The 15,370-nt window shown below is 42.7% G+C and overlaps 1 protein-coding gene across 3 annotated transcripts in view; it reads right to left on the bottom strand.

The window, feature by feature from the left end:
- Positions 1–15,370, bottom strand: part of ldlrad3 (low density lipoprotein receptor class A domain containing 3) — a 69,149-nt gene that overhangs the window by 27,835 nt on the left and 25,944 nt on the right. Inside the window, exons 3-4 of one of the 3 annotated variants that reach the window (XM_031857169.1) lie at positions 6,502–6,627; positions 5,072–5,206 (exon numbers count right to left, since the gene is read on the bottom strand). In XM_031857169.1, coding sequence (XP_031713029.1) covers positions 5,072–5,206; positions 6,502–6,627 — 261 coding nt within the window. The remainder of the gene's footprint in view (positions 1–5,071; positions 5,207–6,501; positions 6,628–15,370) is intronic. The other 2 variants (XM_031857178.1, XM_031857188.1) reach the window with 2 other exon arrangements.

The following is a 15,370-nucleotide window of genomic DNA, read 5'->3' as shown; positions in this document are numbered from 1 at the left end:
ACACACACACACACACACACACACAGTTATTATGCAGAGGAGCATGACATGTGTGTTGTCCACTGAAAGAACAGATGCACATTGAAACTTATGCACACACACACGACCAAAACAAACACACATCATGCTTGTGACTACACAAAGCATACCGTATCTTCCACAACACACAAAGTCATTGGGGAGCTTTCGATGCCCTCAAACCATCGTCCAGCCCTCGGTTCCTACCTTCACACCACCTTCACTTCCTCTCACTCTGTTCCTTTTCCTCTCTCAAAACAACGTCAGCTAAGAAAAAGACCCAGATGAAGCTTCTTTGGGATAGAGGAGATTTGAGGATTAATCGCTCTCACACTCTCCCACAGTCACCACACCATCTGATTCTCTTTTGTCTACTTGTGTTAATTAATGCGTAATGAGAGACGCTGATGTGTGCATTTTAAATCAATTCATTTTCTTAAATGACTCTAAGGGGATGCTCAGACACTTATAAAAAAAGCTTCAACTTCTGTGCTCGTCACATTTATAGCGAGTCTTTAAACTTGACGGTCCTGCGACCTTCAGGAAGTTTCTTTTGGAGGTTGCAGTTATTTTTTGGAATTAAATATGCAGAACAATCACTCTCAGATCGCGCTGTGCCTCTGTGTGTGTGTGTGTGTGTGTGTGTGTGTGTGTGTGTGCTCATGCACATGCTTCTTTGGATATGCAGAGTGGTTCTCTTGTTCTCAGCGAGGGCTCCCCCAGCATCTGGCTAAATCCTGCGAGCCTCGCGGCGGTGTTTCAACAACAATTCTTTGCAGGGGCAAACATGCGCTCCATCGCTGCACTCTCTATCCCCTGCTTTGAGCAGCCCGGCAGACCAGGGAGAGCAACGAGAAGCTCAGCTTTGGCAAAACTTGCTTTCATGTCATTTCTGTCTCCAGAGTTACATCGCTCGGCCTCGGGGCTCGTCTTGAGATGGATGCTCTCATCCTTCTCGGCTAATCGCTTCCCCTCGCTCACTTCTATTCAAATCACCTGACTGTCTTTGCTCGCCTCCATATTCCTGCCCATTGCTATTTATTGCTCCTTGTGACTCCTTTTTCTGCTTCACTATATTATGTTTATGTTGTGTGTTTCCTTTCCTTTTTCTCTTTTATCGGTTACAGGCTCCCCATCCCAACTCTTCTATCTCACTGTGTGCGATGATTGCACCAATGCATTTATAGAAGATTGTGTATAGTTACATTGCACTGTTTGCCACTTTGCCACCTCTGCTATTTCAAAAATCAATCACCCATCAAATAAAACGATAAAAGTGGCTCCGTGCTGCTGTTTGTGTCCAACTGTGCCAAATTGTTAGAAATCACTCTGATGGGAAATAAAAGCACTGGAGGCAAACAAAAGCTAAGAGGACGGTGCTGCTTCTGTAGATCTAATTATCCGACACCTCGAAGGCAGGCTAACCAAATGCTACGTTATGTATGCCGTGATGATCAGTCCACTGGCAGGCTGCGCGCTGATCTCTCACTAGACTATTCAAATCAAGGAGCCAAATGTGGAGACACTGAAGCAAGTAATTATGGGTAAGCAGGAGGAAGAGGAGTTAAACAGAGGAGGAGGTACAGAGCAGGGGAGAAAGTGAGGAAGGAGATGCTGTGCTCAGGTGGCTTGGAACGGATATTGTATGCCTTATCTGTCACCTGCAGGTCTCTGCTTGCTTATTATAAAGAGAGGCAAAGTCAGAGTAGAAGGAAAGGTGAATGTGTGTGTGTGTGTGTGTGTGTGTGTGTGTGTGTGTGTGTGTGTGTGTGTGTGTGTGTGTGTGTGAGTGAGTTCATACAGGAAAGAACTGCAGAGAGTCAAACTACAGTGATGCCTTCACTCCCTCCAAAGTGTAGAGGCTGATGATAAAAAAAAATAAAGGAACAAAACACAAAGGAAAAAAAACGAAGCTGCTCTTCCTCGATGTGTTCTGAAGGTCACGACAACACGGAGCTCACAACTTCTCAACACTTTTGTTGCAAAATTTTGCAGATAAGCGGGAGAACATTTGCTCTCTCTGTGCTGACGAGGAGTCCTTGGGAATATGACAGCAGTACCAAACACACTCTGGCACCGGTACATTTCTGTGAAAGCCTAATTGAAAAAATGAACACTACTTTCCTGGAAAAATCAGGCTTTTTCTTTAACAAGAAAATGATATAACTTGGTACTCCATCATTAGACACCTTAAATGATTTTAGAAATGGAGTCAGTCTGTGAGACCTCTCAGTCGACCATAGCAGGACTATTTTAATAAAACTGCTGCAGGGCAGAACACTTTCTTTCTGTCGGAAATGGAGTTTAACAATTGTTCTCAGGACTTGCAAAATGATATATCATAAAGCACTCCTTAGATCTTCACTGAGGCCCCATTGAGGTGTATGAACATCGTATGATATTATTCATCCGAGTGCAATTGATTGAAAATGTAATTATTACTGAATGTTTTGTTTTACCTGTTTTTTTTTTATTGTGCATAACATAAGCAAACATTTCTCAAAATAATCCCATATTAGGCTTTCTGCAAACAGCGAGATGTTCATCCAGCATCCAGCACAAGAGTCCTGTTGTGAGACTTAATGCCTCAGACGCACATTCTGCCAGCTGGAGTTGCAATTGTTCACTTGTCAACGAGGAAATGGAGTTCAGTGGACATGCATATCAATCAATATTCCTGCATTACTATACAGCTCTATTCAGCATTCTGTGGCTCTGCATTGAATGGCGCCTGAGAAGGATGACCACGTGATGATGGATGGACTCTTTCTTTTGTTCTCTTTGTGCAAACTAACAGTAAATAACAAATAAAGAAAAATAAAAAAACCCGTACTCAGCTTCACTGATCAGGTAACAAAAACAGAAGATTCATTATCGTTAGTTTATCAAATTTAGATTTGTGGGGTAATAATACATTAGCGGGCTAAATTATAATGAGCAGAGTAATTATCTGCTGGGACCATTATCTGTAGTTTGTCAATAGTGTCAGATCAGAGCTATTTCTCACAGCCGAGGAAACAATAAACAGTCCTATTTCATTTTAGAGGAATAAATGGTGTTGAAAAGTCTCACCAGGATTTACTGTGTTCATATTCTGAAGTCTAATGTGGGACTGCCGCAGAGCTCCTTCTCCATTTTGCCTCCTAAGTTACGATCAACTTTCCGCTGACTTCGCCTATCTCAGCCTTGGTAATAACATTACTGCCTTGTGGGCTATAGATACCGACAGTTTTCTTTTTGTACCCCGCAGTTAGCCTGTTTTGTTATTTCTGAAAGAGTAAGTCGGCGTGACAGCAACAGCTACACAGAAGGATAGAGAAGCAAAAACACTGACAGCGTGGTCCACGTTTGGTTGCTCGGGGTTCTATGCACATCAGGGCTGCTGGCAGAAATCATGTCGCCTTGCCAGTGGAAATACAGCTGAAGTGTTGACAGAAGCTGACTGGTGTGCCACAGTAACAGCGTGAAGTGAAGCTGCCAGTGAAATAACGACGACAGGCCAGATGTAATGCAAGTAGTTGCTGCCAGTGAATGAGACACTCTATACCAGAGGACATCAGACCCGCTGTCAGGGACGACAACACTGTTTTTTTGTGTTACAATGCAAAGTCGGCACAATGTCATCTATACCATTCGATTTCACAACGTTACACTAACGATGCAATGGTGTCGAGAGGAAGGTTCACAGCAGCACACATCTTCTGCAGAAAGTCAAATCCGTCAGTGGCTTTGCTGTATCTTTATGAATAGACTGCATAAACCATTCCCGAAGGGATGTTTTCACAAATATCAGATGATGTGACATATTGAGTGACAGAATCTTCCAACTCCTCTGTCATCGTTTTATCCAGTTTAATAGAAAAGCTGTAAATACTGTATCTACTGTAGCTATTGCCTGATATATTCAACAAACTCTGAACATGCCTGTGGTTACAACCCAGTCTCATCTGTTAATTGTTCATGCTTGTGTTGTTGTAGTGGATGCACTCTGAATGAAGCAAATACAGTGAATAAATATATAGGTTATTATTCTAGCACTTCCCCTTTAAGTCATCCATAATTGGTGTTTCTGCAGCCTTTTCTGACACAATGAATCTAGGCTTCGATTGTGTTTTTTACACTATATTCAAAATTCCCCACAAAAGATTTTCATCTACATCACCATTCTTGCGTAATAACAGTACATGGGACAGGGACAGGGACGGCTGATTGTTTGTACGTTGATACTTTTTTTGAAGACATTCTCACAGTCACGCCTTTAATTCACAATTTTGATTCTACTTCAAAAAGTGTAGCTTATCTAAGAGATGATAAACATAGACATCAATACACATATTGTCAGTTTTTGTAGTACATATGGTCCCTCCATTTGGAATTATGAAGTAAACAAACTCTAACTGAAGTCTAAATCTTCACATTCTGTGCACAAACTATGAATCTATATTCAATTGACTAGTGTGTGTTATTAAACCACATTCCCCTTACACTGACTGACACTAGAGCATATATGTTTACATATCAAATATGTAGGTGAGGTATATCTGTTTCATATTCTTATATCTTTCTATGTTGCTACTCATTACATACGTACATATTCTACATTGCTATTTTTGCATGACTTTTGGCATTCTGTACTTTGATCCTGCTAAACGTTTACATCTAATAAGTATACCCTGCATATTCAAAACATCCTACTTTACATGTTCTGGTTGTGGCGTTATGACTGAATTTGCTGCTGCAGCAGTCAAATGTGGTCATAGGAGTTGTTCAAGCTTCTTAGTATTCTCTCGCCTCTTGCTGGCTTCTATGTCTTGAATTTTGGTGAAATGTGCCAGTTGACCAATCAAACCCTTAACAGAGACAGTTTGACATGTGTGAGTTAAAGGCTTAAAAGAGAGATCAGAGAAGATCTCTGCTCTGCTACAATTCACAATCCAAATCCTCCTCCTCCTCAGTCTGGCCGTGTCTGATTGTCAGTGCCTGAAGAGACGTCCCATTCCCTCTTTCTTTTCAGCACACATCACCATTTCATACATTTGAGTGAACGACTTACCTGCTGTAGTTAGGCAGAGCTCTTCGTCGCTGTTGTCCTGACAGTTGTCCTGGCCGTTACACAAGAAGCTGCGGTCTACACAGTGGCCATTTCGACACTTGAAGCGAGCCTCCGAGCACACCAACGGGTTTCCTGCTGTGGTCGAGACAGGGCAGAGGTCAAGGGTCAAGTGGTAGTTCAAACAGGGTTACAGTGAGAGGTTTCAAAGTTACCTGAGAACTGTGTGAGTGACTTTGAGAAACAAACTTCACAGCATAAACTAACTATTTAAAAGCAAATTAAATTACTATTCTGTAGTGGAGCAATTTGTGAGAAGTTGTGCTGTGTGCTGCTGTGTGCTCCCCATCCCATCTACAACACTTTGATTTGATTACATGTAAGAGAAAAACATGGGTTTTACTTTCTCGTGGGGGTTTTTGGAGAAGTAAAACGTTAAAAACAGTGCGAGTTACAGTAGGAGATCATTTGATCCGGGGAGTCTGATAAAAATTGAACTGAAAAAAACCAATAAAATCCTGCCCAGCACTATCGCTTCCTTTTATGTTCTGGTCTTTAGCTTCTGCGAAATGAGGCAGATTTATCTTGTGAGAAGATCCAGACAATTACACAGCGGTGACGCAGTATGTGCCGGGGGCGTGGAGCAAAGCTCCATTTAAATGGCTAGATTAGATTTGTGAGCGTGGTGCCCTGCAGGCGAGGAACACTGCCTCTGACAATGGTGAGTGACCGGCTTGATGCACGCTCCCCACCGGGAAGGCAGGGATGGGGTCAGGTGAGGACAAAACAATGTGCCTGATAACACACACTATATACCTGGTGTTCCTCTTGTCCATCATTTCAATTCAATATGTGTAATAAGCTGTCTAAAAGGCAAAGCTAGACCCAAGGGTGCAGACTCGAAAGTCACAAGTGATGCAAACACTTAAAGATGACTCAAACTTTATTGTAAACGTAATAGAATTTGCTGCATTTCCCACTCATACCTTGTAACCACCATTATTATCTGTCCTAAATGCAGGATTTGATAGTGAGTGGAGGGGACAGCAACAATGCATTCATTGTAGAATGACATTCTTCTGAAGGGAGGGACATAAAGACTTTAAAAAGTATGAGCAATACTGATTTGGCATTACAAAACCTAAAGCCGGACAAAAGTAACAAGGTTTTAAAAAATAAATTCTAGTGACAATCTCTGACCACACCTGTCCCCGCCATCATGTCCCCGTGGAAACATTTAAATATCTTTGCTTTTAAAACTGAATCATCCGCCAAAGACGGAGGCTGGGATCTTAGTTCTGTAAGCGAGGTCTTTTTTGTTCATAGTGAAGCAGAATGAACCGTGTCCTTGCTCAGATTTTGGAGCAGATCATGACTCATGGCATGATTAGACAGATTGCTATTATTAGAATTAGTTGTCGTGCGAGACTCACTGCAGTTCTCCTCGTCACTTCCATCGGGACAGTCACTGAAGCCGTTACAGCGGAAGCGTCCGATGATGCAATGGACACCGTTAGCGCAGGCGAAGAATGTAGGGGCACACTTTGACTTGACCTTAGCTAAAGACAGATGGAGGGAAGTGGTGGAAAGAAAAACAATGGATTAGTCAATGTGATGAGCCAGCACTACATTATGTTTTATGATGAGAATTAACCTTGGCCTTGATGTACAAAGGAAGTGAGGCTACGCTTTATTACGTTGTTATGACAATTAAGTAACTGACAAAACTGCAAGTTCTAAAATGAAAACAGCAAACCATTAAACCATAACCCATTGTACAAAGTTCAAACAGTCACACAGCTAATTTGTTATGGACACCAATTAATACGCAGCTCTTTTTCTTTTGTTGCGTAATGCTTATCTTCATGTTCTCTGAAGTATGACAAGTAAAGGGTAAGATCCTGAGCACAAAAGTACTGATAATAGAAGAAAACAAGTTAATGACAAAGACAAAGAGAGCAAATCCTGGGGGGGGGGGGAAGAGAGTGTTTGAATGGATTATGCCATTGATCAGCCTAAGCAGGCCAATGGTGTTATCGCCCAGGACAGGCCTGCCTGAGACTGAGTGACGAGCCTGCAGAACATCAATGCCTGGCAGACTGCGTGTAGCGCTAGCCCCTAGTTTTAACTCAAACACATTGATCTTCTCTGGCAGAAGGAGAAAAACAAGATCGCAGGTAGATTCAGAAAAAAGACATCAGAGAATAAAAGAGCTCGCTTTAGCTCAATCACTGTACCGTTAGAATTGCAAAGCCCGATGGCAACTAAAAAAAGATATTCAAAAGACATTGCACTCCGGCCATCGATATTTACAGTCTATAATAATGACCCACATCTGTGTGAAATACAGTATCATCTCTCAGACCTCGGCTTCTCTGCTCTGGCTCATGGATCATTCCCTTCCAGTGTGTTATAATGCAAAAGCTTAGACTTTGTGTGTAATTGTACTTATTTGAGACTAAGGATGCACCAATACTGATACAGATATTAGATATCAGAGACAAATGGGGCCAATCTAGTCAATACATTCTATGTTTATATACTATATACGTAATATGCTGGGATTTTAATTGCAGTTTTGACCACCTTGTTGCTACATTAAAACGGTTTACACTTGAATTGTAATTGCTGTTAAATTGTAAGACTTTTTAAAGTTGCTGGTATAAGATGCATTATTTTGACAATAAAGAACAATACAGCTTATTTATATTTATGTATTTATTTGTTACTTTTAGTTTGAAAAGGTTAGAAAATAATTGTTTCGGTCAAGCCTGATGTTGCCTTACACATAACAGAATGATCCCTGTCACTTCCACGCAGTGAGGTTATTCATTTAACACTGGTATAGGATCAGTACTTGGTACAAGCCGATACCCAAAACTCAGGTACTCTATCGTATTGGGACAAAAAAAAAAGTTGGATCGGTGCTTCCCTATTGGAGACAGAGAAAGCAAAAGCTACCAATTACAGCAGAGACATTAATATGATACTAGTTAAATAACAACAGAAGTGAATGCCAGTGATGTAACAGCATTATATACATCTTAAACATTACAGAACAACAAAACGATGGAGCAGCCCGCACACTCAAACACACAGGGAGGGGGAGAGTGAGTGGGCATGCTACACATCTCAAGCAAGCCACCAAACAGTCTCTTTCTTCCTCTCTGCCGAATACAAAGGGTGGAATTGGCCTGCTTATAGGTTGGCATTGTGCCGTCTCAAATGCCAGGGGCGCACATTTTTTCCCTCTATAATGTATTGTGGTAGGCTGATTTATGAGCTCTTTCAAGCTGCGGCGATTATGTGTAGCGGGGGGGGAGGGGGGGCTAGGCATAACATCCACGAGGGTTTGGAGCGCCGGTCTCCAGGATGAAATGTAATCCGCTGAACGCAGGAGGAAGCTGGGATAGCGCCCGATCTCTGTGTCTGTAGTCTGGGAAGCCTTTGTTTACCTGGACAGCAGAGCCCCTAACACCCCAAAGCTCATATTGCATGCTATATCCCATTCATTAGAGTCCAAAAACAGAGGAAACATGTTCTGGTCTGGAAATATAAAGTGTCCTTTCAACATTTCTCTTCTCTGCATGCACAACAATCCTGGCGGCTCTTTTTTTTATTTTGCTAGGCAGGCTTGGCTAGAAGGATAGCTCTGTTATTGCTCAGAGATTCCTCATTCACCCCCCCCCCCCGAATCCTCATTACCACCTCTACTGCTGGTAGGATTCCTCTGACCCAGTGTTTATGTTCCAAATTAGCTCAAAAGTCACGCGAAGGGCAAGCTTATGAAGGGAGAGTGGTGGGTGGGAGAGACAGCACTGGTCGGAAAGCATAGCGATAATATGCTTAGCTGTATTCTGGGAATGTGTGATGTGTGGCCCTTTACAGCCTGAGCCGAGCAGTTTTCAGAGGAAGAAGAGGAAAAATGAATTAGAAGGAGCAAGTTGAGGGTGGAAGAAACCTTCCTTTGATGATTCTGTGAAGGTTTCCTGTTCTACTCCAGGTCTGGGACTCCGAATTCATTGATTTTAGCACCTCTGCCTTACTCTGCAACCTATGACGATCCAGTGGACCCGGTCTTGATCCCTTCTGTCAACACTCTGCTTTTAGGTTGGAACCGCATTAGTCCCTTGCTAACTGTTCTTTCTCTTCTCTGAGCCTGTAGTAGTTTACGAAAAGCAGGCAGAGTGTTGGGTGACTTCCAAACTTAGTTCCAAGTGTTCGGCTGAGCAGCACAAATGAAAACGAATGGTAAGCAGTCAAGCTCGATTACTTGAGGTTTGCACTGTAACTAGCAGATAAACATGGTTGGATCACACAGAAACGCACAGTTGGAGGACATACACATAAATATGCCCCCCCTCTCCCTGTCTCTCTGTTTTACGGTCTCCTGCACGATTACAGGCACCCACAGGCTACACTGAGGTTATTTTGACATCTGCCTAAAATTTCTTCTGCAACACTGCACTGTACTTTCTACAAAAATCCATGCCTCCTTTGTTTTATTTTCATAGGTTTAAACTCAAATGTTTCCATCTTAAGTAAAAACTAAATTCAAATTCAGACCATCATTTGATAATCTATAATGAAATTTGAAAGAGAATGCTTCCGTTCGTCTCATCTTCACAGTCTTTGTCTCCCCCGTGACTTCGGCATTCATGTCAGTCTGAATCTGACGGCATAAATCCTGTTGCAGACAGGCTGCTTTGCTCTTCCCCAGATATGCACCTCTGTGCCCTTCTCCACACTTCTCCCCTTTTCTCCCTCTCCTCAACTCCCCAGAGAACAGAATAACTTGTTCGGCACGGGTAGGCTCGGTCGTGATCAGCATGCATGATTGACAAAGTGAGGAGAAAGACGGGAGGAAGGGGCTAACACGGAAGAAAACAGCACGAGTGGAGCGAGCGGAGGAGAATAGAGGCTGCGAAAGAGTGGAGACAGCTGACGGCTTGAAAGGTTTCTCTGACCTTGTTGGGGTTTCTTCGGGGAGGAAATCAATAGGTAATGGAGTCAGGGTGTAAGCAAGAAGGGCAAGGGTAGTTTCAGTCCAGAGGGCTCGGGGATCAAAATAATCATTCGGTACGTTTGACTGTCTAAGCCCTACGCGTTAGTTGTCCAATACAATAACCCCCTGTGTGCAGGAAGCGGCACTGCAACATTATAGAGCTGCCTTCATCTCAAGGGTGATGAGGAAGCCAGTGCGGCTCGTGTACCATACAGCGGGCGCATGTTCAAAATATCAGTAATATTTTAGCAACTCCCTATAAAAGAGGCGGAGGGAAAGGCAAGGGCACACAGTGAGAAAGCAGCGAGTGATAGATAATGATCCTGCTGCAATATTCATTGAAGAAAGAAACATGTCGCTTTGTTTTAACTAGTAGTGCCCAACACTATATTGTAAAATGACACGGCCGCAGTTTTTAGTCCTTTGAAAATTTCGAAGCAATCATTTTGCCTGATTTGTGACGATCTGACGAGGATAGCATTCAATCTAGAAGAGCAAACTAGAGGAAAATAGTCTTCAAGAGACAGAACGAGACAAAGAGACTGTATGTAAGACGCTTATCAATATTTCATCCCTGCTACTTGGTATTAATTACAGCAGCTCATTGATCAGTCAGGCATTCAGCACATGGGAATGCACCAGACTCCGTCCCATTAAAGCTCCCTCTGCTTTCCTAACCTTCCCTGCTATTAGTGCACCACATTCTAATCATTTTCTTCTTTCCCTTTTCTTTTTTTTCCGGGCTGGGCTCAAACAATGTATGCAAACCCAGACACGCTCCAGTTTAAGTCTTCCGATCCCACCCGCTCTTCTTCTTCCACCGTCTCCTCCCAAATAAACACACCCACACAGACACACACGCAAACACACTCCCAGAGCAAAGAAAACCGAAAATACAACCAAGCAGAGCGTGAACGGAAGAACAAAAACATAATCCGTCAGCAGTATATGGCTTTTTGTGTTCAAGTCATTGGTCGTAGTTTTTAAGAAAATAAACACACACTCCTAATCATAGCCAACCCTTCCCTACATGTGGTGGGTTTGAGCGTTAGCCTCAATATCTAAATCATAACCAATCTGTCTCAGGAGTCTCTTTAGCTATTTCCACCCCTGGTGTCGAGGAAAACGTTGTTGTTGATAAGGATTTAGCGGCTCTTTTGAGCTCGATACCTCGTGGGCATTTTGGGGAGGTCAGTACACAGAAAAACAAAAAGCACCATTGATGTCGCTCCAGGAGTTGGCTGTGTTATGACTGCAGAAAGCAATAATACGATAATATTCCAGCAATCCACTGAAATTAATTCATTTTTCTCCTAAGTGCATTAGGCAATGGAAGCTCCATATGGTTATATCCCTCATTGTTATGAAGTATTAATAGACTTCTAAACTAACTGACAAAACATCAGCCCCCTTTGTGTGTGGGCCTCCAATTTGCTGTCCTCCCTGTGTGTCTCCCACAGTCCCTACGACTGTATAGGACTCACACAATTGACAAATAGGTCATGTTGCAGCAAAAGTTATTGAATAAAGAATGTTTGCTTCGTGAAACAGGTCACAGGTTCAATATGTCTATGATTGGTGATTTTCCCTTCATCAAGAGATTTGTTTAAAGGACTACATAACTTTTTGCTGACCAGCACCACTGTGGCCACAAGAGACAATTACAGAATTATAGTACATGCTAAAAATGTGTAGTTCAAGCAAATAGGAGTCATCAAGTCAGCCAACTGACTACTGCAATTTCAGCTACGCAGCAATAGTCATCTGAAGTGTGCCAACATTGGATGCCGTTAGCTGCTGGTTGGACCAGATCAATAAGGCTGATGCAGTAAAAACCCGACAGTGCATTGAATTGAGCAATAGTTCATTTTATTGCTGATGAATTCCACGAGTCATTTGAGGAGGAAGATTGTGCCGTTTCTTCTTTTAAAAGTTATCCACTCCTGCTTTGAAGCCTGAATGGCTAAAATGATCCAGTATCTCACAAAAACATGGGAATTATTTTAAACTAGTCAGAAAAACAAAAACTGTTTTTGAATCTCACCCAGCCTATTTATCATCATGTGACGCATCAGATTTATCTTGCGACCCCCTTTGGTGTTCCCAAACACCTGCTAGAAGACCATTCCTCTAAAGAAGAGGAGGGCTCAACAAGCAGCATCCTGTTTGTGACTGGAAACCCGAGATTACATGTAAGATTACATTTTGAGCAGAATATGAGGAGATGAGCAGCCCTTTCCATGTGGTTGACGTGCTCTGATCTTTGATCTTTTAGGGTCACCGGCCCTGCTGATGAACCGTCTCGCTAAAAGTTTGTAGAACGTTGAACTTGCACAGAAGTCAGTGAGTGTAAAATTCTGCATACATGAATCCCTCCACACCGAGAGGCCACGTCCTCCGCCTGCAGGACCAGTTAAGAACACAACATTTCTTTGAAATGTCTTTTCCATCTTTTCTCCCAACTGCATCCCCCCCCGTCTTTGATTCCCCTCTTCTTGCTTCATACATCATGTCCACTCACCCTTTCAGCCCCACTACACATCTGTCCTCACTCGCCTGCTCATGCCCTGTCCAGGCAAGGGCAAAGAGGCTAATCCTGGCTCTGAGGCCCAGTAAGCTCAGTCAGCTCTCCTCCTTCTCTCCTCTGTCAGGATCCATTTCGTCCAACACTCTCCCAGGCTGTTGTTATGGACACCGGGGAGCAGGGTGCTACTTTTGACCTCTTTGTGTGAGGAGTTAGTCAGCAGCCTGTCTCTGAATCATAGCTTGAAAAACCCTCAGATCTGCCAACACATATACATACAAGCACGCGGGCGTTCAGCATTGGAGATACTGTAAGAACTGCTGATGTTGTTTCATCTTAAATTCAGTTATGTGGCATAAAGCAGGGGTTACAACAAAAACAATTGGACTTGATTAAAATGATCTGTAGGGGGGTCCTGGTCTCGCGCAGTAGGACAGTAATGCAATAAGCTGCATCTTTAATGCAATAAACTCAGGCTGGAGATATTGCATCTTCTCTCAGCCACCGACAGTTATTTAAGAGCAAGCAAATGGTATTTACATGACTCAAGTTGACCCTTGTGCTAGAGGGTACCGGAAGAAGAAACAAACAAGAGAGGAGCAGCAGGGCTCGGGAGGAAGGGAGAATTCTCTTCTAAGTGAATAAATATTCCCCTGACCATTAGAGAGACAATTCCTGGCATATGAGGCGTAGCAGACTGTGACACAAATATCTACAACAAGTAAATAAATAAATGACAGAGACGAGCAAATGCGGACCTGGTTTTCGTGATTGTATTCTGAGCTTCCTCACCCACCGATAGCACTGGAATAAAACATCGTCGTATCAACGAAAAAGGCAGAAAAAAGTATATTTCTGCTGGTGAAAAATGAAACTTTGCTAGACAGTGTCATCGTCGGTTCATGTGTGGGTTGGACCGATATAATCCCAGCATATGAGTGTGCTTTGCAAAACTGTGTTCAAGTGTACTAATTTCATTCAGATTGAAAAGAAAATTGATCTTTCCATGCTCCTCCAAATAATTTGCAAGTCCAAATGGATTTGTTCTCCTTTCTGTTTTCCCGTTAGCTACATAGTTTCCAAAAATCCTCATTAATGAGACACCAGGGATATGTCACCACATATGACCTTTACCTCAGGCTCTGCATAAGTATTCATGGGATCAGTGATACCCACATCAGCACAATCTGCTGGATAGGCAGTGTGTGCTTACAGGGGATGTACGCTCTGACTACGACCGTCTTCTGGTGCTAAAGTGGTAAAAATAGAGACCGGTCCTGGAGCAACATATGTACCAGACAATTCTATAGGTTCACACAGTCATAAAGTTATTTTGTGAGTGTGTGTGTATATATATACAGTATATATATATAGTTCATAGTCACTTCAAATTGACTAATTAAAGGAGAAAAGTGGTCAAAAAAGCTACAAACATCAACGTTGATGTACAATTGTAGGCCACCTGCTCATATTACAGATGGGAGGAAGTTCAATCCTGTGGTGGAATGCAAAGGACAGTGGGCAGACATTATTAGATACAGTTTTTAGTATTTTGTGAGGAATATACATTTAAAAAAAACTTTTCATGGAGAATAAGTTAAGTCAACAAACTGTCTTTCAAGTGAGCAAATGTACCATCTCACTCTGTTAAATATGTGTGTGTGTGTGTGTGTGTGTTTGTTTTCTTAGAGGGGGGTGTCTAATTATAATTTCTCCTGCAGAGAATCCAGTGCTGCAGTCTCAAAGCTTGCAGGCATTGTGTTCTCCTCAGATAATAGACATCCAGACAGAGCTCCTGCTCTATCCACCGAGTCCTCCCTCTCAACTTCCTCTCCTTCACTTACTCCCTTGTCTTCCCCTCCCTCCCGCCTGTCTGTCTGACCCTGCAGAGCCCCTAATGGAGCTGGAGGTTCGTCTGGGGAGTTTTGTGAAGCAGTCGCCGGAGATATCGACTGACAAGTAGCCATCTATTTGAGGATAATAAGGCCTACTTATGCCAGAGCAGATAATGTAGATGTCGACAACACACGCAAATAGTCCTCTGACAACCGGTGAGGCAGGCTGAGTGTGATGCTTTATGATAACTCGCTTTTATCTTCACCAGTATAGCATGTAGTGTCAGCAACAGACAAAAAAAGTCTTGCTTGTCTGAGGGTTCAATGTGAAAGTGCTCGAGGTGAATTTGAGTGAAACAAACAAACACAAATTGTGTGAATAGATAAAACAGGAGCACTTAATGTATCTCATTCTGATGCTGTTAGCCTCAATGCATCGGAGTATCATTCTTCCATGTCTGACAGTTGCTGACAGTTTAAGGCCATTGAATGAAGACCCATCCATCTGAGTAGTGCATGCCGTATTCTAAGCTACAGGGATGTCAACAGTAAAGGTGAACTAAATGATATAGTCTAGGACACCTCTTGAAATGTCCCTATGTACAGTATATGTAACGTTACATGACCAAGGTATTGCAAACTAAAAGATTGATCACTGCAATGTTTAACTATGCGGGCTGAGTCTGTACGTGTGCCGGCATGCAATGGGACACAGCTTTGTCAAGAGTAGTCTGCCTGTTCCCTGAGCTGCCAACAAGAGAGACGGTAAGAGGAATGACGGATGGAGGAGAAAAGATGACAACGAAGTGACAGAATGGAGGACAAACCACATGTGATTTCCTTTTTGGGCAGGGACAAAGCAGGGTAAAAATAAAATCTCTGCAAGAAGATGATTATCCTTTTCTAATTGGAAACAAGCCTCTGTGAAGCAAATTACA

The sequence above is a fragment of the Anarrhichthys ocellatus genome, unplaced genomic scaffold, assembly GCF_004355925.1.
Source record: "Anarrhichthys ocellatus isolate YVR2014 unplaced genomic scaffold, GSC_Weel_1.0 scaffold2, whole genome shotgun sequence".
Classification (NCBI taxonomy): Eukaryota; Metazoa; Chordata; class Actinopteri; order Perciformes; family Anarhichadidae; genus Anarrhichthys; species Anarrhichthys ocellatus.
The sequence above is the reverse complement of the archived record's forward strand: the minus strand, read 5'-3'. Positions and strand labels throughout refer to the sequence as shown.